Source organism: Heliangelus exortis, chromosome 8 (genome assembly GCF_036169615.1).
Source record: "Heliangelus exortis chromosome 8, bHelExo1.hap1, whole genome shotgun sequence".
Lineage (NCBI taxonomy): Eukaryota > Metazoa > Chordata > Aves > Apodiformes > Trochilidae > Heliangelus > Heliangelus exortis.
The window spans coordinates 9,928,252-9,955,957 of record NC_092429.1 but is presented as its reverse complement, the minus strand read 5'-3'; the positions used below and the strand labels follow the sequence as shown (position 1 = coordinate 9,955,957).

At 40.0% G+C, this 27,706-nt stretch overlaps 1 protein-coding gene across 3 annotated transcripts in view; it reads right to left on the bottom strand.

Moving 5' to 3' along the window:
• EIF2B3 (eukaryotic translation initiation factor 2B subunit gamma) overlaps positions 1 to 27,706 on the bottom strand; it is a 98,544-nt gene that overhangs the window by 32,885 nt on the left and 37,953 nt on the right. For all 3 annotated transcript variants that reach the window (XM_071750298.1, XM_071750300.1, XM_071750299.1), the window contains one exon: positions 16,579 to 16,668. In XM_071750298.1, coding sequence (XP_071606399.1) covers positions 16,579 to 16,668 — 90 coding nt within the window. The remainder of the gene's footprint in view (positions 1 to 16,578; positions 16,669 to 27,706) is intronic.

The window sequence follows — 27,706 nt, the reverse complement described above, 5'->3', positions numbered from 1 at the left end:
GCTCTGCCACAGCCGCCCTGGCCCTGCGCTCTGACACACGTGTGACTGTGCAGATGGGCAGTTTACTACCTTACAATGTTTGCCTGCAGCTGTGCCATTCAGCAATGATTTCCTGCTTGGGTTTTATACTCCATCCAAAACCGACAACCCTGTGTTTCCCTCAGAGGCTGGCCATGGCATTTATAAGATATATTACCTATAAAATATCCAAGTATTTGGCAGTCTTAAATAGTCAGATGCAGAGGACAACACAACACGGTAGGAAATGAAAGCAGTGGAAAGGGGGAAGGACAAAGTTTTTCCTGGTTTTGATGCTTTACTCTTTCTTGGCCAACCTCCTGAAGCTTTCCTGCAATTCTATGAAGTACTAGCCACATTCCTTTGGCAAAGGTGAAGTAAATCTCTGGGTCATCCATAAGATGTGGCTCAGAAACACACCCTTCTTACTGGAAAAGGAAAAACAGGAAAGTTTACTTTTGCTTGCTGTTTAAGCAGGATTTATATGTGACATTAAAGGAATTTGCCTTTGGAAATTATTAAAAACTATGCAGCAAGGCACCCAGTGACAGAAGTCTGGGAACCTTTTGTGACAGATCTTGCAAATGAGCATATACGAAGTGATAGCGTGAGAATATTATCTGACTGTCAACAGTGGGCGAAACCAAACATCTGGTTGGGACTAGGAAAGGAATTTAAATCAGAGGAGGGATAGAACTGACGACCCTTCATCACAAGAGAAAAAAAGAGCAGGAGTTTGGAAGAATCAACTAGCCTGTAACCTAGATCAAGGAGAAAACAAACCAAAAAGGCTTCTGGTCTAGTGTGTTAAAAATTCTTCCAATCACATCCTGAACTGTGTGTGCTCTGTCAACTAGAAATAAGTCTAAGACTGTATATGATGAAGGAAGGAGTCTTCTTTATTCTCTTCAGGTTTTAAACCTTGGCATCACCCTGCTTTCTACGCTTGTTTTTTTCTTACCACTGAGAACTCTCAATGAAATACCCACTGAAATGTACATAAAGAGAAGATATACTATGGGAAGGTGGGCTGAAGGAGAGGAAGGCACAAAAAATTTTGGCAGAAATCCAATTCTAGGCCAAATCAGAATAACCAGGCTCTGACACCTCACAGGAAAACCCAGATGGTAGAGAGGATAAAAAAGAACCTGTTTGAGAGAAACACGTGCCAAAATAAACATACTTCCATAAATTCCATCTCAAGTGACAAGCCTTTTTCATGATCCTTCATTCCCCAAAATGTTATTTTTGAAGTGCTATCTGCCTGTTTTTACCTTGGCAAAAAGCAGGTTTTCGATTGAGCAGCCAAAGATTGAGAGTGGTGTTAAATTACTGCTTGTAAATGAAGGGGGAGCTAATACCTGGCACACCTTACATGGCTTCAGTCCTGTGAGAACAAGGCGAGATGGCAGCAGTTTTGAAAAGGGGTCGATTCTGATCACATTTTTAAACATACAAATAAATTTTAACTATATCTGGGATGGAATCCTCCATTCACATGGCAGGTCACAACAAAGAAGGGTATTAGCAAGAGCCCATGCATAGGCAGGGGAAACGAAGACAACAGGGCAGTTGAAATTCATGTTGGATGTGCAAGAAACAGCTGGGAATTCAAGAGAAATTTTTTTTTAAAACAAAGGAACACCTTGGGAAAGTCTTTATTACTGCACCTAAAGCTCAGAACACACATCAGTCATTTGCAGTCCGCTCTTCAGACTATAGACTCGGACCAAGGTACTATAAAACTAGGGTATTTGAGGTTAATTGTATTTAAATCCAAGACATTAAGGTACAAAAATGGATACTTCATCAAATAAATGCAACTTTACCAAGTACTGTCACCACTAGAGAGAAATCAGTACCATGCCTTTATAATCCCTTTATCTCTGGACCCTCTGCACTACTATTTCTTCCCAATGTTCCTGGGATTTTTGCATGACAGCAAGGGCACAGATAAGGTTTGTGCTAAACTAGAAATTTTTACTTGTGAAGAACATCAGGTGAAAATAACCTAGTGCTTGAAGTTTCATATTTAAACACATATAAACAGACGATCTCAGTGAGCTTTAGCCACAAATGAAATTAGAACAATCTGTGATACAGCAGAATTTATTTTGTATCTCTCTCTCCCTATATTGTGTTATTTACATTACATATATTACAGCCCAGAGCGTCAACTTTCACATGTTGCTGAAATGGAGCTGTCTCTGGGATGAAGGGAAGCTTATTGAAACTTCAGTAAGAAATTAAGAACAATGGATCCTATTGAAATACAAGAAGAGTTATGGGGAAAAAATCCAAATGTTGATGACCTAAAGTTAAAAAAATAATGTATTTCACAATTATGCTTCAACACCCTGTGATTTTTGTTCTTAAAAATATATACATCCGAAGACTCTGCCTTTCATATGACACTGAAAATAATGGTTCTGACTAATGCTGGTAAAGAAAAAATATCAAATATTTTATAATAATAGAAGAGCCTACATAAGTCTAAGTTTAGGTGACCCTGCAAAAGTACAGGTACCAAGAAGTGCTGTTTGGCTTGACCCACAGCAGGAATGGGAGCAACCACAGCTTTAATTTCCTGCTTTAGACACCCTGAACACAACTGTCAGATCCATTTACCAGCTGTCATTCACTTTAATTTTCCATGTTTAATGTTAAACACCATAAAAAGGTATTAATGAGTATTAGCATTTTAATATTCTCCCTGTTTTATTAATCTGTGATGAAGCATGAAATCTACCACTGCTGTCAGCACCCACCTGTGAAATCTGCTGTTACTCTCCATGGGCTGGTTGCAGGGGGTCTCCTTTGCTATCATTATTAGCAAAATCATCTACATCTACAGGTGCAGATATTTGTGATTCTACACTACAGACAAGCAGATTATGATCCCATTTCTGTCTACTTTTTCCCTTTTGTTTATAATGGGCTAATGTTAGCTCTTGTACAACTATGCAAGCAGAACTCAAGTGGGTTGTGTTCTGATCTTAGCTCCATGGCCTTCAACAGTGATTCTTTAGATCACATCAAAAGGAGAACATGAAGCTGTATTTCAGACTGGTGCTCATAATTAATGTTAGAAATGTATATACAAATACAACTAAACAAATCCTAAGGCACTTAACAGTTTTTGCCAAAAGAAGTTACATGTTTATGCAGAACAATAAAGATGTAAGAAAAAGGGTGGGAGGGAAAAAAAAAAGGGTGCGTTGTAAGAAAGAGAAAAGTTAATTCTGAACCCTGTAGGTACATAGTTCATGGTTCTCATTGCTTAAAGGATAAACCCAAATAACATTTAAAAATTCCATGTAAGCTGGGAGCTCTCTTGTTGAATCTCAACGTTATTTTCTCCTGATCCTTTGATGGAGATTAAAAATTTCCATGTGAATACAAAGAAAGAAACAACAGTTACTCTGAGATTTTTTTCCCCAGCATTTAATGCTCCAAACTAGAGCAGCCAGCCACCATTCCCATCTCCTCCCCCCTCCTTGAAGAAAAAAAAGTCAACTCACTTTGAAGAAAAGACAAAACAGGGTCAGGGCAAGGGGGATTAGGGAAATGATATTTATATCATGGACCAAATTAAAATGTCAATGCAAGAGGCAGGCAAACAGCCCTTGCCACATATATACACCAGGCATGTTTCCTCAAGGAAACAGGAAAGAGATTTGAAAAGAGTTAATGCAGTCCTGAGTTAATACCACCTGCCTCAGACTCAACACCACTTAAAAGACAGTGTTTGGGTCCATTTCCCACAATGCGGTTTTACCAAGCACAATGGAAAAAGCAATTACAGGCCTTTTCCCCTTCTTACTGATTCACTGCTGAAAATGCTGGAATTTCTGAGACATGCTAAGAATGTGGAGAAAGCAGACAAGGACTATATACAAAAGGAAAAAATATCGAATGATAAGCTTATGGGCTGTGCCCACATCCCTGCAGAAAGCTAATTCTGCCCTTTTTTAATTCTGCCCAATAATCTTTTTCCCTTTGTTTGGTGTTCCCAAGACTAATTATAATAAAGAAAAACTCCAGAATAACTGGGCAAGCCAATAAACTATTAGTCAATTACTTGTGCTTAATTCAACAACCTGCAACACCAACCTTAGCATCAAAGAGATGTTACTTCTAGCTGCATACTACTTGTTGTGTTCTAATCTCAAAATTTCTATCACAAATACAGTAAACAAATTCCTCATTCCCCTGCAATTTCACAATAATTACTTATTTGTCACTGTCTCTTATTATTTTTGGAGCTAGAAGCCTATAGACAAGGCAAGGAAACTTTGAGAAATGTTCTACTAAAAGGTAATTTCACATGACTGCATTTGTGCTTCATTTGTCTTTCCACACTATTTTCTAACCAAAACCTTCAAGTCTGACAGCAGCCTACTCCCAGCATTCATAAAAGCATGTGTGACAATATTTCAAAAGCCACTGTGCAGCAAGCTGGTAAAACTCCACAGCTTTACTTTGCAGGCTAAAATTTGTGAATGACTTCCCAGAACTGCAGAATCACCACAAAAATCGCTGCATTCTGGGTGATGGAGGGAAAGCAGAAGATGACGTGCAAGTGACAGGCATAGGCATCATAATGCAGAGATGATTCAGATCAAAATATGGAAGAGATGGTATGGATGCAAACTACCTAAGAAGCTGTTCTCAAGTTCCACTAAGTCTGGATGCACTTAAAGGAGCAGGGATCTAACTTCCACTTCTGCCAAAAAACCCTTTGGGAAACATGGCAGCTTTCTGAAAAACCGAACACAGAAATTAAAACTCAATTACATACTTTGAAAGAGTCTGCACAATAATACTGGGTAAGTAACCTTAACTCTGTCCATTCGCCAAACAGCCAGGAACACCCCACAGCTCCAGACTAATACAGCTTTTGCACAGGAATGCCAGCAAACTTAGACATTTTTAGAACTTCTCTCTGACCAAAAGTCTCCGAGGCCGTCGGAGGCCACCCAGGGTGTTTGGCAGGTTGTACTTGCTGCTGAGGAATGGATCTCATTCATTCCCAGACAGCATCCCATTCTTCTGAAACAAGCGCACCTGCACCAAATGTGATTCCTTGCCAGAACTCATCTTTCCCCATTCTCTCCCACCTCCGCCTTTGCAGCCATCTGTGTCCAAGTTACCAACTTTTTTTCTAAATACCTTTGAAATTAGGCTCCTTTTCTGAAAAGAGCACTGAACAGTGCTATTCTGATACTATGCCTAAACAAACATGTGCATATGATGCGTTTGATAAACTTGACACAGATACACAAAACTGAAGAACTGTGTAAACTTAAGGCACATAAGTATATATTTAGATAGATTTAAACATTTCAGACTTGCCTTTATAAGACATGTAAGTGTCAAAAAATGTAGACATGCTGTAGCTTCATGTGGACAAGCTCTTTCACCCCACTCAACTGTGGCTGCATTAAAGGCACCACACATGTCCACATCACCCTGCTCTGTTTCTCCGTGCAGATACTGTGGTGCTCTGCAATCGAACTGACCCATTCTACATTTGACTTAATAACACGCCTGTTCTTAAAGCAGTACAGAACAAACTGGAAGCTCTGGTGTGTAATTCAGTCCTGCTTCCACCTGTACAAGTCCCATTTCTACACCCTTCTCCCCAACTCTCTCCTCTTCTACCTTAATGAATTCCTGTCCTCACTATTGATTACTAATCCTTGCTCCATCCCTCCCTGTAGGACAACTCTTCTGTTCTCTTTAATGTGGCATTTGCAACATGATCTTCTGTCCTGTGGTAAGACAAAGCTTCTTTTTTTTGGCCACTTCATCCTCTCCCAAGAACTAAAGTTTTTAGATTAAGCTCTTTGGCAAATGAATCCCATCTTCTCTTCTTCACAAACCTACATTTATTCATGTTGTTCTTTCAATGTGGTATGAATCCAGATAAGTTTGCGTCAAATTCTAAGCATGCTACAGTTCATCCATGCATCTTTGATTTAGGAGAATTTCACTCCTCCTCCTCCCCATTGAGGTCTCTGAATTCAGCAAAACTGGTAGCTTAACTAGACAGTACCGATGATTTTGCATAGACTATACCATGGTTGTTTAAAATTTAATACTCCTTTTTAAAATTTCTTGGTTTTCACTTTGAGTGAAGAAAGTTGCAGGTGTTCACCTTTGATTCAACATTGTGTTCTAGTATCAGCCCTTAGCTAATACACTACTTATCACATTCAAAATGAAACTCAGAATATTATTATTGATTTATGATTCACTGACTTAATTAAGATACCTCTTAGCTAGTCCATGCAGACATGCATGCCCTATCATAATTAGTAGCATTGAATCTCACTTCTATATGCAGAAATTGTCTTCCATCATGATAATTCAATGCAATAAGAAAGCCAGCAACAGTGCTATAAAAATTTTAATTATTGTTCAAGTTTCATTTAACTAGCTACAGCACAATTAAATTTAACACTGAACAATGACAGCATACAAAAACTATGAGAAGTGTAATAGTAGCAGAAAAAAACCAAAACAAAAACCAAACCAAAACAAAAAACCCCACAAAACCTCCCAGAATTTTTTTTTCAAAAATTCAACTCATGAGTAAATGTGGATTCATCATTTCAGAAGGATCAGTCAGAGACTGAAGTGGTGCAGAAGAGATTTAGAAACAAACCAGAGAGGGGAAGAAAGGAAAGCATTAATTTGAAAATTCTTGACAGTTGTACAATCAGATCATCTGAATAGAAAATACAGGGGAAATACATCATTATATTACATATAAGGATTGCATCCTTACAGGGAGATGCCCACCAAGGTAAGACAATAATTTCACCACAAGTATGATCTTACATTAAGTAGTGTTGTGTAAAAGAAAATGTAGTGCATTGATGGAAGAGTGCTTAGGGTGATATTGTCGAAGTAGCAATGATCTAAGGGGGAAAAAAAAAAGCAAAAAAAAGCGCACATAAATGCATAGGAGAATCATCATTCCTCCTTGGTTCAAAATCCACATGTATGAAGACAAAAGCCAATTTGATGAAAGGCTAACCAGGCTAACCAAGGAAACTGCAACTGCATGAAACAGTGGAAAAAAGAGTTAACAATTTTTAATGTTTATTATCAGATCACAGCAAACCCAGCTGAGGCCATCAAGAGGGCCCAGAGCACATGATGCAGGAGGAGAAGCTGGGGGAGCTGGGTTTGTTCAGCCTAGAGAAGAAAAAGCTGCATGGGGATCTGATTCTAGTTTTCTACTACCAAAAATTAAGTGATACACAAGTCAGCCAGACTTTTCCAAGAGATGCACAGTAAAAGGGCAAGAGGCAATGGATGCAAGCTGCAACAAGGAAAATTCCAGTTGGGACATAAAGAAAACAACTTTTCAGTGAGTGGTACCATCCTGGGACTAGGCCCAGTCTCCATCCGTGGAGATTTTCAAACCTCAACTACAAAAAAACCCCCAAGAACCACAAAAGTGAGGCTTACTTGAGCAGAAGGTTGGACCAGAGGCTGCTAGAGGTTCTACTCCAACCTAATTTCTTCTATGATTCTATAGCATTTGCATTGACATTTGAATGACATGTTTCACATCCTCCCTACATTTCCTTTTTCATAGAGAATCCATGGGATCATTACCTGATGCTCTAAATCACAGTTAAACGACAAATTTAACCTGTTTTAACATTTACTTGTGAAAAATTTGCATTAGGAGCAGCTTGCATGCACAGAATACTGTGCTGTGACCAAGCATGATTTGAGTATCTCAGGCACACAGCCACTGTGGCATACTGTAGTCTCACAGAGTGACCTGCAGTTATTCATGAGGTTAATCAACTCCACTTCAGCACAATGAAAAATACGTCTGCCCCCAGGCAGTCTGCTCCCAGGAAAATGAATTATATTTATTACTGAAGTGATTTGCTGAAAATCGTTATCTGCTTAAATCTAGCTTGGATCATTAGGGTTTTTTCCCTGAGGTTTCAGGGGTGCGCTTGATAGGTGCCATGGAAAGATGATAACAGTAATGATACTCTGGAGGAGGAGATCAACAAATTTTAAGTCTTGACATTTCTAGTAGGGAGCAGAGAAAGCTCCAACAGCTGGCTATGTTTGACAAGGAAAGGAAATGGGAAAGATAAATTGCCATTTCACATTCTAATACATTAAATGCACAAGGAGCTTGTGTTTGGTTGTTTTTCTGTTTTTGTTTTTCTTCTTTTTTTTTTTCTTTTTTCTTTTTCTTGTTTGGAAAGCTACAATCTATCTGCCCTGTCTTCACACAGTATACTTCCTGCAGGAGCTATTTGTTTATTTACTCATTTTAATCACAAGGAAAGTATTCATTATAAAATCTCTCTTCACAGCAAAGGAGAAACCTTCCAGCCACACGGCTGACACATGTTAACTCACAGGTATTCACAGAGCAGGTTCTGTTTTAAGCCATCTTTCAGGCAGCCACACAAAGACCACCAAAGCTGGGTGTTCAGCTCTGCCAGACCTCCCCCAGCCAACAGCCCTTGCCAGGAAACACAGGTGACAGCCTGAATGATAAAAAGGCATTTAGAGGGGAAAAAGAAAAAATGCACTGGTTTAGTCTGGGCAGCACCTTAATATAAACCTGCAGGGGCCTTTGTGTACAGCATAGCACACAGCCATCCAAGCAGGAGTTTGGAGCCAGTCACTCGCACCTCCAGTTTTTAAAGGTCTCATATTGCCCCTGCCACTGATCCAGGAGAAGGGTGGCTACACTGCAGCTCTTTTCTCGGCCACAGATCTCAGCACACAACACTGTGACAGCAACTCTTTCTCTCCCTTCCTAATGCTGGCCCAGCACAGGCTTTCTGGACACACAGAGCACACAGAGGGGAGCTGAGAAATGAAGCTTGCTCTACAGGATTGCAGCTGAAGCAATTTGGAAAGGCAGAGCGCTATGACCTCACAAGATTTGCTCTTATTTATTTCAGCAGTTAAAAAAAAATTAAAAAAAAAAAAAAAAAAAAAAAAAAAGGAAAAAAAAACAAAACCAAAACCCCAACCCCAGTGTTTAACTTTGCAAACAAATCATACTGACTTTGGCTATAAAACTTACTGCAAATTTGCTCAGTTCAGAGAAGAGTTTCTCCACTGGCAAATTCTGGCAGGCAGCTCTCCAGCACTGGAAGAACTGCAGAAGAGCTGATTTGTTTCCTTAGCTCCAGTTGAACCTCTCGTGGGGTGCACTCTGAGAGGGCTCCCCAAGGAAAGTGGATTTCCCTGGCGGCAAGCAAGATGTTAGCATTCAGCATTCCCAGGCCAAGGCTCTGTGAATGCTTACTCAGACCTTTTAAAGCGACCACAGTGCTGCTGTTTATTATTCTTGCCTTTCCAGTACCACACATCATTCCTTCTGGCCACAAACAGAGCTGCCCGCTTCCCAGGTGACTGTACAAAGGAAACAGTGGTTTTTTTCTACACTCAACAATTCAGAAGTACTAGATTCAGGACAGAATAGTTATTTGCAAAACAACACTAAGCACAACAAAAATTTTTGCTTTTTGGAGAAAGAGGTGGGAAAAAAAGGGGTAAGGACACCACAAAAGTGTGTGAAATGAAGATGTGTGCCATCAACTTTATTTTAAATTATCTTTTGAAAAAAAAGTACAAAGATTTCCTAATGTTAGAAAATGCTATTGGTATTCTGATGCATAACAGAGAAGCCATAACATCTGAGCAAATGTGCAATGGCATCTGCCTTTATAAGAACTGAGATGACTGTCTTTCAGTGGTGGTGTAGTTGGGGAGCCCAGATAAACTGCCCAGCACTTCCTATTGTAAGTTTCTGTCTTCATCTGTTGGTAAAGTTTGCCAAAATTAAGCTGGAATTACCCATGCCAGGTGTTTGCCTCAAGCTGATTTTTTTTTTTTTTTTGCATACTTTCATCAAAATTGTCTCAGCTATTTCCAAGAACAAAATTATGGAAAAATACTTTGTTTAGTCGATGTTAAAAATATTTCAACTGCTCCGCTGAAAAGCTTTTGCACTTCCATGCTTGCAATTTGGCACAAGGTTGTCTTTTCACCAGAGCATTACTTTTGTAAACACAGAAAGTGCCCATAGTACATCAAGCTAAGTCTGAAAAACCAGTGTTTGCACATGCTTGGAAGATAGTATTTTGCAGCTAAATTCTGAGTCCTTCTATATGCTAAGCATGCTCCATTCTCTCTCTCTCTGCAAGGTAACTGAAATGCTCATACACTGCTCTACAGAGTACACTCCAGGCCAAGGTTACAAAGTCTGAGCTGGATATTTTTTGAAGTTTGGAGTATCCCATCTCCTTCTGGTGACTGATCTGAAAGGTGATAAATCTATGCTGGTAACAGCCACTCCATTAGCAAGAGTCATAGTAGCCTGATTACTTCTAAAAGTGTCACATATATAAGTATATGCAGACACACTTAAAAGTAAATCAGAGTAACAGTCTGGGCACTCAAATTAAGAGAAGCTGCTTATACAGCCTTAAATTAAGATGTCGTGTGTACACATTATGACACAATCCTTAAAATCACACTCACCTACTTTTCCTGTCTCCCCAATCTTGATCTCTTCTTCACCAAATTTAAAGATGGACTATGCCCTGGGGATGAATCAAGGCTGTCTAATGAGGCAGAAGAATGCCTGCCTCATTTGTTAGAACGTGTGTTAAATGTACAAGGCTGCAAAAGGAGAAAAGAACTGCTAATATTTAAGCAAATGAATGATGGATGAAGAACTTTTATTTTTAAACTTCCTTCTGTCAGAGGTGTCTACAGATGCTGAATGAAGAATGCAAATCTAATTTCTGCAGGTTGACACTGATTGTGTCCTTTTTAATTTGATCAGTGTCAGTCTGTTACAGCCATCATCAATGGAAAAAACTATTTGAATGTTAAGAAGTCTCTGTATAACATTTCTGACTGAAAAGTAGCATGCTTAAGACAAAGACACTTCAAGCTCCAGCTCTTGTGTGCCTTAGTTTCCCACTTTCAGAATGGGGAAAGACCACAATGGGTCAGATAGGTTAATGAAGTGTGTGCAAAGCATTATAGCATCAGTGACGAGCACCAACAATCCAAAAGGGAAGTATTCACCTTATCTGCAGAACAGATTTTAAACACTAAGCAGCAAGTAAGGCTGGTGGCCTTCACCTGAACTACAGAGGTTACATACAATAATGAACAGTATCTCCTTCAGTAGGCATCACAGGAAACAAATGGAGCAATGGTCACAGAGGAAAAATAAATGTACTGAGTCATTTAAACGACGGCTGCCATAATATGTGGCACACATATAAGCAGAATGTTGCACAGGGAGCCTCAGCTGTGGCAATTCCTAACTGCCAAGTGCTTAACTTAGCAAATTTAGTATTTTTAAATGTAGCTTTTCATGTGCCCAACCTGCAAGTAAGGTTTGGTTAGCATTTTCGCGACAAGCTCTGCACTGATGAAATTTGACAGAAGTTATTTTGGGAGGTAACTTAATAAGTAGGACCACATACTGCTTTGTTTTAGGCAGCCTTGATCTGGCTTCATGTTTTCTGAGAGGTGCAAATGGCAGCCTGCACATGTCTACAATATGCTGTGACCAGGGCGAAATGCTTACACATATAAAAATTGCTGTTATCTGTACCTGTATAACTGACAGTGCACACAGTAATGCTATTCACACATACATATATAACAAATGAATATTACAAATGCTTTTAAGCATATACACATGAAATATATAGAGATGCACATCTTCAACACTTAAATTTCCACAGCAAATTTATACTTTCCATGTTAAAGCTTTACAGGGGATGGGATTGCTTTATATCTTCCCCCTCATCCAAATCAGGTATCATATTTCACCAGGACAGATAGAACTTTAGAAATACTTTGGGAAAAAAATGGACACAAAATACCATGCAACTTCACTTTGATCACATTTCTTCTGCAAGCAGCTTTGCTGCGATTGTTAGCAAGCAAACTGTCAGCACACAGTAAAGAAATATCAGTACATGCCTGTGCAGCACGCTGGGCTCACAAAGCACAGGCCTGGATCCTGCCCTCCAATACATATTAAGTTCACAGGGGAAAGGGAATAAGGACTCTCTTCTTCCTGCCCTGAATGCAGCAGCAAGGCAAGATTCCAACCTAGCACTCAGGAGAATGCCAAAAAAGGGACTGGCTACTGTGCTGGCTGCCACCCCAGGGCCCCAGGGGTGTGAGGCTCGCCAGCTGTAGGGTGGAGCTGTGCCCCCAGCCAGCTACAGCCTCTGCTTCTGTCTAGCCTGCTGGCTCAGCTCATGTAATGATCGTTTTAGGAAAAGCAATACTGTGCAGTTCATCATGTGGTGCAGGTGTTCACCTTCAACTATCCCTGCCCTGTGCTGGCAGAGCAGCTCCTGCAACACAGCCAGTGCTTGCCTGACTTCCACATGCCACAAAGAGCAGCACCTATCAGATCTTAAGTTCACTTGATTCTGGAAAAGGAAACATTTAGGAAAAAAAAGCTCTCACCTGAATACAAGGAGATCAGATTTTTAACTGACCTCCTTCCTGATTGAAGATGTGATACCATTCAGTAGATGTCTTGCTACATCTGCCAAAACAAGACCAATCTCAGCAACTCTAGCTTCATTGAAGCAAAGAACCTGAGGAAGAAACAAAGGTCTCTGCAGAGAAAAAACCCAGGGCCAACTATTATCAGCAAAAAATTCAGCCCAAAAAGGCTGCTTCTTGTTCACATTGAGGTCACAGTCCCTGTTCAGACAGGATAAATTTGGTTGGTAATTGGGTATGGTCCATGACCTCTTGTGAGTCTAGCAGGAATAGACCCAGACACCATCAGTGCTGGATATCCACTGTGGATACAGGGATGAAGGTGTCTGTCCCCAGGCTGAGCTCTGACTTGCAGCCAGAGGAGAGGCTTCCAGTGCCTGACCCTGGCCTGGAGCTGAATATGGAGCACTCAGATCATCAACTTGCCCCAGTGATGCAGGAGTGTGGAGAGAAGGGAAGGAGTAAATCCCAGCTGTAGGGAGTAACAAACTGCTAGGGGCAAGAATTCATTCAGCTGTTCCCCAAGTCACTGTGGAACCATGAGCATTTGCCCTTGGTAGGTTTGGACAAGGAAGGACTGTCATAAGCCTGTAGGCTCAGTTTCACCAGGACCTAGTGAAATGAACTAGTGGGTGAGAGATGAATAAAGATGGAGATTTCAACTGCCAAAATGCATTCTTTTGCCTTTGAGGAGAGGAAAGAGAAAGCAGTTTTATTCCCTGAAAAATAAATTCCCCAGGTTTAAACAACATTAGAAGCGTGATATTTTTTATTTTTGTCTGGACATACATATTTGAGGGGGTTCTGATAAACAGACCATTTCCTCTGGCTTTTATTCAAAGGCGTAAGTGATCTCTGCTTTTTAAAACTCAAGAACTTGTTTGGTTTTCTATAGTGCAATAAAACTTCATGCAGGAGAATCTACTATTCAGTCCTTTTAAAATAGTTCATAAAAATGTATTAAAGGACTAGGAACTGAGTTACAGACTCTCAAACAGTATTTTGACCTCTTCTAATATCCCCCATAGTAGAATCTCACTACTGCCAAACAAATACTGATTGTTCTCCAAACAATCCCACCCAGAAGAGGAAACAAGTGCATGGAAAAATTATGGGATCTGTCCAGTAACACAAAGCAAGACAGTGGCTGAGCTGATGGTAAAACCTTGATCTCACTACTCTATTCTGGAGCTGAACTATAAATTCAGCCTTTTTTCAGAAGTATCCTATTACAAGGGTTTCCCAAATCCTAAAGCAAGATTCATATACTTAGATAAAATTTAACCATTTCACATGCCTTTTTTCTTCCTGTTTTCCTATTAGTTGCTTGTGATTTTGGACTTTACATATAGTGCATATATTAACCCAAAGTGGAGAAATTCAATTTACCCTTACAGGTGCAGCCATACACAGACTACATTCATGAGGGCAGAGCTTGTTGCAATTAAGCTGTGACTTTTTCCCCATGTGGAGCAACAGATCCCACATACATAAACCCATTAGTTTCTATGTAATTCCATGACCTGGAAGTAATCATAATTTTCCTCTGCTAAAGGGTGGGCTATAGCCAGTGGTAGAACCTGAAGTTTTTGCTGCTAGGCAACATACTTTCTGCTTTTGTATGTCAAAATAAAATTTGAAAAAAAAAATTAAATGCTTCACTGAGCTACAAACAATGAAAAAAAGGTGTTCTGCCTGCCATCAAACCCCGCTGTTAAAATATTAACACAATGTAAATATTGTAATATTGAGGAAGTACACTGTGTCAGTACTTCCTGGCACTGTACAAGAGGTTCAGTGTTCACTTCAGTCCCTGCTGTTAGTTTTAGACACGCAAAACTTAAACAAGGCATCTGAGCTTCTCCAGTCCTGGTGTGGAATTGCAGAGAGGCAAAACCTTACTGTAGGTTCTCTCTAGACTTAAAAACCAAAGTATTAGAAAGAATCCTTAAACCCAAACAGTTATGTAGATGTCAGTACTTTTGAGGGAAAAATATTCCACAGTCTTTCAAAAGTCCTCGCACGCCACTGCCAAACATGGAAAGATCTTTGGGTATGCACTGTTCTTCTCCTTCCTCAGAAAAGAAAAACAAATTGCAAATGCCCACCAATGCCAGAAGCCTAAAAGCCCACGTTATTCCTCGTGGCAAAAGTCCCATTTCCCAGATTTGCCACTTAAGCACATTACTTGCAACTGACTCTCTCAATTGACTGAATAAGCACCATGTGTGTAATACATAGAATGAAGGAGCTACCTGCTATTAGTAAGCCAGATGCTGCTATGAGGTCTTATGAAATGCTGCCTAGATGCTGTAATTTTGTATTTGTCATGGAACTGTCATAGCAAAAAAAAAATTGCTTTTTAAAATAATGAAGACAGAGAATGACATCTCTATAGAAAACAAAAAAAAAAACCAAACCCAACCCTGTTCATGCTTGCAAAATGTCAGTATCTCCTTGTTCTAAGGGGATATGGGGGCAACTGGAGGAGTTCAGAAAAGTATTTCATTCTGCTGCAATTAAAATCCTGCCTCAACAAAGTCAAAGATTTCACCAGTTTCAATGGAAACAGCATAATGCCTTGAAATCTGAAGTTACCAGTATTTATGCTTATAGGCCTCACTGTGTCACACATTGTGGCATGTCTGAGAACGACTGTCCTTGTCCCACAGACCTTATGATCTATATTCAAAACAGCACGAAATATCAGGGAAAAAGAACTGAATGTGTGAAATGTCTAATATTCCAGAAATGGCTAATCCCAGAAGAACAAGATGGCTAGGATTTCAAGAAATGAGTCTGATGCATAAAGACAAAAGAGAGGCGTTAACACTGCTTCATGCTACCACGGGAAATAAAAGTCCCAAATGCTGCTGACTTTCTAAAATACACTGAATAAATGGCTTATTCCAGATTTAAAGCATCTGCTGCTCCTGAAGCTTTCTCACCTTTCAGACACGTTACCATACACTAATGGGAATTAAAATGACTTGTACAATGATTCCATGTGCCAGCCAAAGTATAGGATAAGCTTATTCTTATGCATGGTAAGAAATTGCCCTGAGGGCTAACACAGACTTTCCACTTAATTTTAACTCACTCACAGAACCTTATTCTGGAAGAGATCTTTCAGTCATGTACCCAACTGCAAAGCCAGATTTGTATATGGTCAAGTCTACCATAAATACCAACCCCTGCAATGATTTTTCATGTGTCAGTTTATCTGCCAAGAAAAAGCACTATGAACATAACACTTAGTCATCCCCTTTATCTTTCATCTTACTTAAAAGGGGAGAAAAACTCTCGAGAACTCACTGAGCATTCAACATATATATCTACTAGGCATGCGAGCGCTACAGAAAGTTTAAGAACAGGACATCATTCCAAAACTGAACTACTTACTGAGAGGGGGTTGCTCATTTGTTTGTTTTTTGAAGATAAACAGAGTGGGGCTTTTTTTTGGTCTGTTTCATGAAATATAGCTAAGATCCTTTTCCACTTCCATAAATGGATGTTTTTCTTACTCTCAGTGGGTGGTCTCAGAGTTTTGACAGAGGAACATCACAAGCTAAAACATAGGATGCTACAGAGATAGCCCACCTGCAGTGGTGGTGGATGTGAAGTGGGAGAGAAAAGGTAATTGCAAAGGCCAAAACAGACTGCGGTGGGGGAAATCAAAGGTCAGAAATGTATTCACAGCCCTAACAATGGGGGAGCTCTGGTAAAATGAGCAGCCAAAAAACACAAATATATCAGGGAAACAAGGGATGCAGAAAAGAGTAAAAAATTTTAGCTTTCACTTTTGCTATTCACTGGATTTTATTTTTTAAACAGCTGAATAAGAAACTTGGACATAATGCTTGGCATTTTGAAAACTAGTTTGTTTTACGTTTGTATTTTATGCTAGTCAATTCAATGAAAGAAATCATCCTTTAAAAGCTCTGGTATGGACCATATGTCAATGCAAACAGCTGCTATTACCTTGTGTGTTGGTTGGTTTCTTACCTGTTTTCTGCAAGAAAGTCTACAACGTATTTCTTCAGACAGTAGAGATGGGCATCCATCAGCCCTGTTCTGATATGCATCCTAGGGTGCCTGTAAAAGACAAAAAAAAGGAAGAAAAAAAAAAAAATGGAGTTTTGCATAGTCATTGACAAGAGCTTGACTTTGCAGTTAAGCCAGTGGCTAGTGAAAAGTGTGCAAAGTCAGATTTGTTCCTTTCCATCTAACTGCTGGATAAACAGAGAACAGTGCAGGCTGCCATTATTGGACTGTGTCTACAAACTTACACCTGCTGGCCCTGGGCTGATTTGCAGGGAAAGAAAACACCTCCTCTAAGGAGTCATTACTCCTGCTACATCTTCTTATGTAAGTGGAAATTGCACATTACTGGGCAGGAAGCCAAAGTAATGGGCCCAGAGTGCTAAAAGTTATAGTGGGTAATGTCAGGGTACAATAATTCAAAGCTTCTGGCTAAATGCCTGCCTTAATATGCAAGGCTGTGCATGTTCTGCTAGCAAACACAACAACACTACTGTATTTTTTCCAATAGTTCCTGGAGGGGAACAGGGGAAGGAGATGGGGTCTGCTCACCCTTCCTACACTACACATTACAAATGACTGCCACAGCTCAATTACAAAGTGTTTGCCTATCCAAGCCCAGTAAGATGGAAAAGATCAACAAAACTCCCTCTCACTAGCCAAACAATGGCAAACAGGGAAAGTCTTTGCTTTCAGACCAGTGGCAGGTTAATATTTCAGAAATCGGAAATCTCTAATAGCTTCAATATTTTAAGAAAAAAATTTTAAATCAGAAAACTCATCAATTACTTCTATTACTTCTCTTCATGCACTCTTTGCTCTGAGGAGAAACTCTTTTTGGAACCAGTCTCAAAGCAGTTAGATATTTTATGCCAATATTACTTTCCCTTCCATACACCTGTAACCTCATTTCAGAGAGCTCTGGCTGCCTGAACTCTTGCCATGAGTTCTCAGGGACAAAAAGCCAGAAGACTATTTAGCTTGCAAATTAAAAAAAAAGACAAAACACAGTAACAGTCAGGAAATACAGTGGACTAGAGAACTAGAGTTCTAGAGATCTCTAACTGCACTCACAGTTCAGAGGCTATTAGGGAAAGAAATTTCAATCCACAACTGAAATTGTCTCAATTTTAATTTACCTCTTTTGATGACTGGATTTCATCATGAAGGTTGAATGAACATATCTTACCTGTATATTCCATCCAACTTATTTGCTTATTCCAGGAATCATTAAACTCAGATGTTTATGATCATGATCACTTCTATCAGTTAGTTAGCTCAGCACAGGGATTACTCAAAACCTATACATACATATATATATATATATACATACACTTAGTAAACAAATACAAGCACACCAAATATTCAGTAACATCAAAGTTAATGCAAATATCAGGTGTTCTAGTAAGCCATTATTCAGTATATTCTCAATTACTGCATTGAACTACCAAAGTATTTGTCTTAAAATTTTATAATTTAGGTGGCATTTCTCAAGCATGCCATTCAATCCAACCTAAGCATATTTTTAACTATAAGGAAATTCTACGAGTCCTAATTGCAAAGGAAAGTTCCTATAATAGTAGTACAAGACCTTGCAGTACAGTATCTGGTGCTAAAAAATGATACATGTGCTTTCAGTAGATTACTTCATTAACTAAACATGAGCTCACCTAGCAATGCTCCAGTACTGATGTTATCAGTGGCCCAGATGTTGCTGTGGAAGTCAGCCCAAAAAGCAATGTTCCTTATGCAAAGAGGAGAGGGAATCCACTAATTTTAATGAGGTCTTGCAGTTGGAAGTCAGCAGACTCCCTCCTGCTTTGCATCCTGAGGATGGTTTCCATTTTTTGTGTAAGTATCAGAGGGAGAAATTTCATATATTCTGAGAAAAAGGGCTCCCTTGTATTTACGTAATGAATAAAATAGTTTATAGAAATGGATGAAAGGCAAATGGAAAGAAATGGAAGAGCAGGGAGGAGAGCTGGGAAAATGAACAAAGCAACAGAACAAGGCAAGAAGCATCCACAAAAAATAGAAATGGAAGCAACACGGGAAGGACAGGGAAAACTAGAAGGAAAAAAGGTCTTAGGGTGAAGATGACAAACAAGACACAGTTTGTTTAATGACAATGCCATAGTCTTTCCCTCCCTTTTCAAGATCACTACCCCCTTAAACACAAGGCAGAAGAAGGCTTCAAGGACTAGACATCAAGCAGAAGGGTGTAAAACAAATTCCGCAATAAATGCTGGTTCTGTTGCTACTGTGTGGCTTTCACACATCCAGTCTTCCCACCTGCAAACTGGAGTAACACTATTTAGCTACACCACAGGACACTGAGGATTTGCAGGCTAAAGTTTGTATCTGCATGCAAGTAGTGTACCAAGTTTTTCTGTAGCTAAGCAACTTTGTTATGAAGTTATACAAAATCAGTGCAAGTGGACAGACAGTAGCACAGTGCTATCCAAGCTGCAGCTCCATCGCTCACAAAGTACCCCCACAAAAACCAGCCAGACAACAAGATGTACTGAAACACCACCGTGAGTTAGCTTTCAATGTAGAATATACTAACAATAATGGAACATCATGCTGGACAAGAGGGAGGTCCCACAACAAAAATCCTCTGAAATACAGACCACCTAAGTGATTTACAACAGAATAGCCCCATAGATTAATATTATAATCACAGCTTCAAAGGTCAAACAGGCAAGTTTGGGCACATGCATAAACAAAGCTGGAATTTCTGTAAACCAGACTTGAGGAGAGAATAGCCACACTAAACCAGACTGATAAGAACACTCTATCATAACAAGCCACTGAAGATGACGCTAATTTTCACTGACGAGTGCTTAAACCAGTTTATCTTCAGGTAAAAGCAAAGGAGCCAAATAATCTAACAGATAACAGCAAACTCCATCAACATTTCAAATGAGCATCTGGTTACTAATATTGAAAGCCACACTCCCTTCTCATGCCTCTGATCTCCCACTCCATCAGCTAATCTTTACAGCATATGAAAAATGAGACTGTCGTGAGGAACAGCTGATACAGAGAGAGTCAAATAACAAACAATACATGTGCCGAGAGCTGACGCACCTCGACTGATCGCTCTGAGGGAGATAATACAGGAGGCTTTTTAATTATATCATCAAAGCAAAGGAGAAGGTACTAGGAGGGGCTGGCTGCAGATGGTTAAGTGTTAATTTATGCCAGGTTGTGTGGTTTATTAAAAGAAAAAGACTGGATATATATTTGAGAGGGTCACTGTAGAGAGGAAAGTTGTAACAGCCATTGTTGGAGCTCTCTAATGAGTGAGGAACGTCAAATGTGAACCCTCTAAGAATCACAGCAATTACTAAATGAACTTCAGTTCAATCTAGCAAATGTAATCAAGCACAAGTCATTAAAATACATGGTAAAACTCCCATTGCCACTGCCACTATAGTGTCTATTATTGTCTGTGCTCCCGTGCAAGGGAGGGGGCTGCTCCCAGTTGTAAGCTCCGTGTGTTATGTTAAGTGATGGCAGATTTTAGCCCTAATGATGAGGCATGGAGGGCTCCCTGACAGAAAGTCGACAATGAAAAGTTGACAATGAGGAGCCTCGGAGAGATCTGTGGAGAAGTCACGGAAAGATCAGCAATTAAAAGAGCAATTTCAAAGAATGCAATTTAATGTGTAAAATTAGCTTTTATTAGCACATAATTCCACAAAATCCTGACTCGGGATGAGAGTGCATAAAGGTCTGCAAGAATCCTTAGAAAGGTCTGTGCCCGTAATTCCTGACACGCCATTGTGAAATAATAAGCAGTACTAACAGGATTGATGCATGCTTCGTACATGGCATTGCTTTGAAAGCGGAGCCCCGAGCTTTTCCCTCCCTGATAACCTCTCACAGGACTTCCTCCCTCAGGGAAATCAACCACTGATAGATCAAGCTTCCCTTGTTTAAAGGCAAAAAGACGGACAATTGTTTCAACTGTAAACTAATTAAGAGAGATTACCACCAAGAGCTGGAGGTTCAAACCAGCCCTGCACTCCCACTGACAGTGTGATAATGCCAGGCTGGGGTCAAAATCATAAATCTGAGGGGAGCACACACAATGCTTAAAGCCAAAAAGCCTCTCTACTAAGCATGGGATATTGCCACATTAACCTCACCACCTCACAAATAAACTAGCTGAGAAAGAGAAATCCCATGGCCTCTTTTGCTTTAACTTCATACAGCTGTTGATGGAAAGTATGAAGGTCTTTAAAATACGCTCAAGGACCTGAGGCTGTCCATACTGTAACACTAATCCAGGCAATGACACAATAAAAATCCAATCATACCTGCTATTAACCTGGCTCCTGAACTGATATCTGAACTACATCCACTGTGGGCTTACAGGGTGTTAGTTCATCTTCCCCCTCATCCCTCCAAAATAAGTAAATAAGTAACAGAATATTAAGTGCTAACTATGCATTTAACACTCATTTCTTGTCTAATTAATTGCACGTAGCTCCACGCTACACAGTTCATGTAGCCAAACAGCCTACCACATGCTTTGTATTCCCCACGCTCTGTACTGTATTCTTGCATGAAGATGCATGCCATCCACTTCAGACACTGCTGACCCCTGACTGTCTGCAACAGAGGTGGTGCATTCATGTTGATACAAAGCCAGTGTACAGATCAACACGCAGTCTCACAGAAAGAGCTGCCAGACCACCTTTAATGTCTCAAGCATTCCTACTTTTAAAGGGAAAAAAAAAAAATAATCCTTAAATCGCATTGCTCATTTACGGGACAGCTCTTGGCTGTAAACTTACTACTAATAAAAGGCCACTGTTATGTTGGCTCTTCAAAAATCCCAGACACCTTATGACCTTAATTTTTTTACACAGCATTTTTGGCCAAAGCCATCCCCAAGCACTTAGCCAGATGAATGTCCCCTCTGTATCCCAGGCCCCCTTTGCCCACCAGTGAAATGCTGCCACCTCCGGGCTGAACCGCAGCAGCTGTCGCGGCGCAGGCCCGGACCCCCCCATCTCCCCCCCAGGGCTGTGGGGCCTCCTGCACTGCTCTGCCTGGTGAGGAGGGGGAGCAGGGTGTAACTAGAGGTCTCGGGTGGAACAACTGGGTCAGTTCTGGCTATGAGGTGTATGTGAGAGCACTGCTGTGGAGAGGAAGGGGGCACAGAAAAGCATTCACTCAGTATTTCAAGTCTGTGGCAGCTGCTACGAGGTCTCTTACAAGAGGTGGCCTCGTTCTGCCCCCCCCTTCCAGCTCTGAAGCACCCCCTCACTGTTTCCCTTCTTGTAAGGTTGCAGTTTTGCAACCTTATTTACAAACTCAGGAGGCAAAGGTACTTTTTGGTTCCTTGAGGACTTGGCAAGGACACACCACATTCATAACTGCTCTTGAATCCATCCTCATGGCTGAAGAGACATTGCAGGGGGAATGGGAAGCACTTTCCAAATGAAATGTTTTATTGATCTAATGACCTAAGTTGCTTGAAAGCCTTCCGAATAATAAATATTTTTCATTTAAAACCTTCACCGCATGCCATTTTTCTTTGTTGTGTTATAATATTAATAGACCCAAGAGACTATAATACAAACTCTGAACTTACTTCTGAGAAAAACATGCTGAAAACTTTTTGGTAAAGGAACCAACTTTCACTGAAAGCCAAAGATTAAATCATTTTCTCTAGTCTAAAGAGTACAGGTTAGCACTCAGAATGCAGGATTATATTTGTTCAAGGTCAGTAATAGTTTACAGTAAGCCAGTGTGACCTGTAGAAAAAGTCGTTATCTTGGCACCAACACTGTGCTTTTACATTAACATCTCTCTTGACTTTGCGATGCTGAACAGTGAGGGTACTAACCTTATTTAAAATGCTTTTCTTTTCCCTGCTTCAGCTTCCCCAAATGAAAATGAGAACAACAGTAATTTCTCACCCACCCCAAGTCCGAGGAACACTCTCTGGGGGGTGTGTGGCCTCGTCGCTGCATGCACGTGCATCCCCCTGGGAGCACAGCAGACACAGCTGCTGGGGAAAGCATTTCCCCAAACTTGGTTTTAAGGGTCTTCTCTGCCACAGTGAGTGCTAACAGCTGTAGGAAATAACAGAGGGGCCAGGCTCCCCACAACCTCCCTGTCTTTTTCTGTCCTCCTCTGAAAATATGAATAAAATACAAATATTTAGTAATTCATATTTTATACTAGACTCAAGCCTGCTAAAATGCCTCAACTGCTATGTAGAAACTGGGAGAGCAAAAGAGAGAGACCAAAATGATAATAAGTCCAGAGTTTGGTGTGAAAAGAATACACTGCAAAGGAGGGCGGGGACTGCCAAGACATTATTAATAGGTTTTACCCTTGAGCTCTGGCAGCTACTTGTTCTATACACAGAGGAAAAGGATTAATCAAGCCTTGCACGTAAAGGTTCTTTCTGTGGTGTGCCAAAATATTTAAAGCAGCATATACAAAGTGTAAGCCTTATTATTATACACATTCAATGTAATCATCTTATGCTACAGTTAAAGCCAGGATGACAATACAGTAGATCATTGTGCACTAGAACCAATTCAATTCTAACACAACGGGATGTGGCTTAGTCACTTGGTTCAGATCTGGTACTTGAGACTCTTTTTCTTATACTGGGCTAAACTGTGATTTAAGAGATTTAATCAAGCTTTGGGAAATGCTTTCTTTGCTAAAGAGGGAGAAAGAACTGAAAGTCTGCACCTGGCAATCCTAATAATTTCCAATTTTCAGTTCACTTCGCTTCCTGCTTCATGGAAATTCACCTTAGTAAATAATTGTTCAAAAAAACTGCCAGGGCTGAAAGGATGACAGCTCAAAGAGGAACAAGTTTTAAGAAAAAAACTGAAGCTGGAGGATTGTACAGAGGCTACTGAAGAGCAGCAGCTCCTGCTGATCCCTCCTACACTAGTTCCCAAAGGGCTAAGCAGCAGACATATGATATATTTTCTTAAATCAAATAATTACAGTAAATGCATGGGAAACAGTGAAACTGAATACTAGGTCAAAGCTTTAGGTCACTAGCAATATATAGCTTAAAAAAAGCAAGGCTGCCACAATTTCTTTGTCACTGGCCTAGACTCAAAGGCAAACAGAAGAGTACTTTGGAAACGTCACTGGCTGACTGCAGTTTTAAATATGGCTTCAGAGACCTGTGTGCCACTCAGGTGAAGTGTATAGAACTAGTGACTAGAACTACAAATCCATGATCTGCAAAATTTTGGAGTTTAAGGTAATCACATACCTTCAGACTAATAAGGCACATAGGCAAAAAGAAATTCTCCCTCTCCTGACTTTAACACCAAGTAAAAGTGGAAGTGGAAAAAACAAAGTGGAAATAAGCATTTCTGATTTATTTTACAGGGCCCAGAAGCTGGACAAATTGAAGCTGGCACACATCCTTTTGGATTTCCCATTCTGAGTAGCTTTCCAGGTACCTTATGAGAACCATGGATTGCTGCACCACCAGTTTACTGAAACTAAAAATTGCTCTTTAAACCTGTTTCTGTGCACAGGCCACACCTGATCATACACTTTCCTCTGCTAGGATCTTCATTTCCCAATCAGACTGTTATGATAGAAGTTGCATGTTTGTCTATAGAAGGTATTTGCATTCAAAAATTCCACGGGACTGGAAAACAACCTGACAAGCTGAAACACATGGTCTGAAAGCTGGTTATAGGGATTAAAAGGAAGAGCAAAGGGAGGAAACAGAAGAAAGAAAAGATCAATAAATGTTGTGGGTTAGACAAAGCAGCATCTGGCTTCCTCCAACACCTACCATTTAGAAAGCAAGAAGACACAAGCTTTGAATGCAAAGATGGGAAAAATTCAAGTGTTACAATTTAAATTCCCAAAACCTACCCAAATCCATCCTATGTAGGATTTCCTCTGCAGTAAATCTGGCAATTCGCATTTCCTTCATCTACAAGAAATGAATTATACTTAGCTCCTGTTCCTCACCAAGTCTGTAGCTTCTTCCACTGGTGCTTTGACCTGTGTTTCCTTTTGAATTCCCCTTGGGACTTACTGCTTCTGCCTCACTTTTGACTCCTGACAAGGTTTTACAGCCAAACCAACTCATATCTCAGCTCCCCTGAAACCTGGACACCTGAGCATTTGGCAACACAGTAACCACATTTCATCCTGACAAGACCCCAACAATCCTTATCAATTGAGAACAGCTTTATCTCAGGCAGAAATTAAAGTGGGCACACAACTTTGCTCTGCTGCCACTGAGGAGAGAGTGTGGGTAGGACAGTCAGGATGAAGGCTGCTCTGTATCTTGGCAATGCTGAACAGGTACAAAGAAGAAAAATACATTTTAGGGGAAACTATGCTATGATATCAGCACTCAAACTTGATGAATCTGGCTTTCAGAAGGATTTCCTGACATTGCTACACTGAATTCATGACTCAGCCCATGCATTCAGATACACCCTCAATCACATTGCCAGCCTGGATTTAGGTGTCAAACTCCAGCCATGGGATTTCAGGACACAGGGCCATAAGGGCTTGGGGCAACATCAGCATTAGAATACATCCCAGTTTGGCAGTGAAGAAGTACTCCAAGTGATAGGAACTCTACACAAGTAATACAGAGATACTTGCATTGTTTTCTAATTTAAAAGAACCTATATGATTTAATTTATCAGCCTATATTTTTAGAGTAGCAAATAAGAACTTTATTAAAACAAGGCCTTAAAATTAGAAAATACAGTACTATTTTTGCAGTATGACTGCACAATTTAAAACCAAAGGAGAATTCAAGTTAGACTGGAGCCACTTGCAGACAGCTCTCAGCTTTTCAGTCCAAAAGAACTTTATAATAATTATTTTAACAGCTAACTGGCATTTTTTAAAAACACCATTAAAAATATGACAAGATGATGACCATTTGTATCAGTAAAAAGAAAAAAAAGGAAAACAGACAAGACACAGAAAAACCTCTCATTACCACCAGAAGTGCTTAACATCCACCCAAATCCAAATTTGCATTTTTGAAACAAGCAGTTACAGTGGTTACAACCACACTGGCTTGGTTTCTGGTTAAAGTAGATTATTCATGATTTGAAATGTCCAGATTTGTTAATAGCTATAACAGAGTTGCTGTTCGTATTACTATAAGAAGTTGAGCTCACACCTAAAATGTTTCAGGAGGACGCTGAAAGTTGGAGCACTACAGCAGTAAGCTCTATGGAACAAAAACAAACTGCACTGAAGACAGAGCTGGATTTCCAAAAATCCTTCTCATCTTTCACCCATTACTAGGACCTGAATAAAAGCTTAAGGTTGGGCCAGAGGAATTCCATTCCTTTAGAAGAGTGATAATATGGGAATTAGAATATTGCAGAGGACACAAGAAAATCTTGGTGAACTCAATGCAGCGAGGCAGGACCTCAGGCAATATCTTAACTTCCTTCCCTGGGATGGTTACTGCTGACCAAAGAACTTCATGCAAACCAGAGTGCTGTTCCACATACTCCAGCACACACCAACTCACTTAGGTAGGAGCTGCCTTTATAATAAGGAGACAGTCACTGTTCATTTGAAAAAAACCAAACCAAACACACATCCCTGAAGGAAGAGCTGTCTGCATAGCTAGTAAGACACTGCTCATCTGTGCATTTTGTTTTGTTTTTTTCTTTTTTGCTGCAGTTACAAAGTCCACTTTTGGGCCTAAATTAGCCAAAAGTATTTTATTGCATTGGCACACTACTTGTCTGGAGGCAATGTGACTTCAGCAATGAAACAGATAGGAGAAATGTCATTAATCTAGAGTTAAGTGGCCCCTAATACTGAAAGCAATAGTAGAGAACCATTTTCACCACAGAATACAAGCTGGCACTGAAAAGCAAGAGAGAAGACAGTGACTGACACCTCTGTTGCCTGTGTCACCTGGGGCAGTGAGTTCAGCCTCACAGAACAGAAGCAATAATCTGGCCGTTGTAAGTAAAAGAGCTGAGACACCTCTGTAAGTTGCCCTGAGAACAGTCCTCTGTGCAAAGACCAGAATGACAACAAATTCAAGTCTTTGCCTTTATGAGTCTAGAGTTGGACCTGATGATCTCACAGGTCCTTTCTAACCTGGATGATTCTGTGGTTCTGTGATTCTGATATTTAAACCCACGGTAGGACAACTCCCTCGTCTTGAAACAGCCAACAGAAAGAGAAAGAAAATGGGTCATGGATGACCTGAAGATTATCCTTTACAGTTTTACAGCAACCTCAAATACTATTAAAACAAAACAACTTCTGTTCCCTTCTTGCTTAAAGGAGATGGGACTATTCTGTCTGTGGCTGTGGACTGTTTCAGTATTATCCAACTGCATAAATGAAACTAGTGTCAAAATTAAATCTTAAATGGCTTGAGGTTTATAGGAATTAAAGAAGGAAAAATTAAATTTGAAACTCTGCTTGTTTACTAGCACTAATTAAATATGCCAGATTTCTGGGCAAGCTTCCTAGCCTGTGGCTACTACGTTACTGGCCTGTAAAACAGTCAACAAGTATATGAGTACAAAGCACAAATACAATAACAGAGATTTCGTGCACAGTCCTGCCCTTAGTTTATAAAGGAAAAATCTATTAGAAACAATCTGTAACTATAAAGACCTATGCTAAACCTCTAGACTATAGTAGTATAAAAAAGGGCCAAGTCTACAATGGTTGCTTTTGCAGAAAACAGTAAAAAAAAAAACCAACAAAAACAAACAGAGAGAAGTAAGAAGCAAACAGGAAGCCTTAAAAGACTGGTTTACTTCTAAAAATCCTATGCTACTGTGGTCTGCTCTCAAAATAGTTTGCTATTAAAAATAAAAGGAAGTTTTTGGACTAAAACAGAAGAGTGGGCCTGATTATTCACAAGAAAGAAGAAAGCTGCACTTCTCCCATACAGTAGACTTTATGATTATACTGGAACGGTATTAAAAATAGGTTTATTCTGGAGAATGTCACATTCAACATGAGCAAGGGCCATATCCATAACTGTATGGCTCATTTAGACACCAAACCCTTACAGACAGGTACTATCTTTGCATTCTGCATTTTAAAGGAACCAGCACAA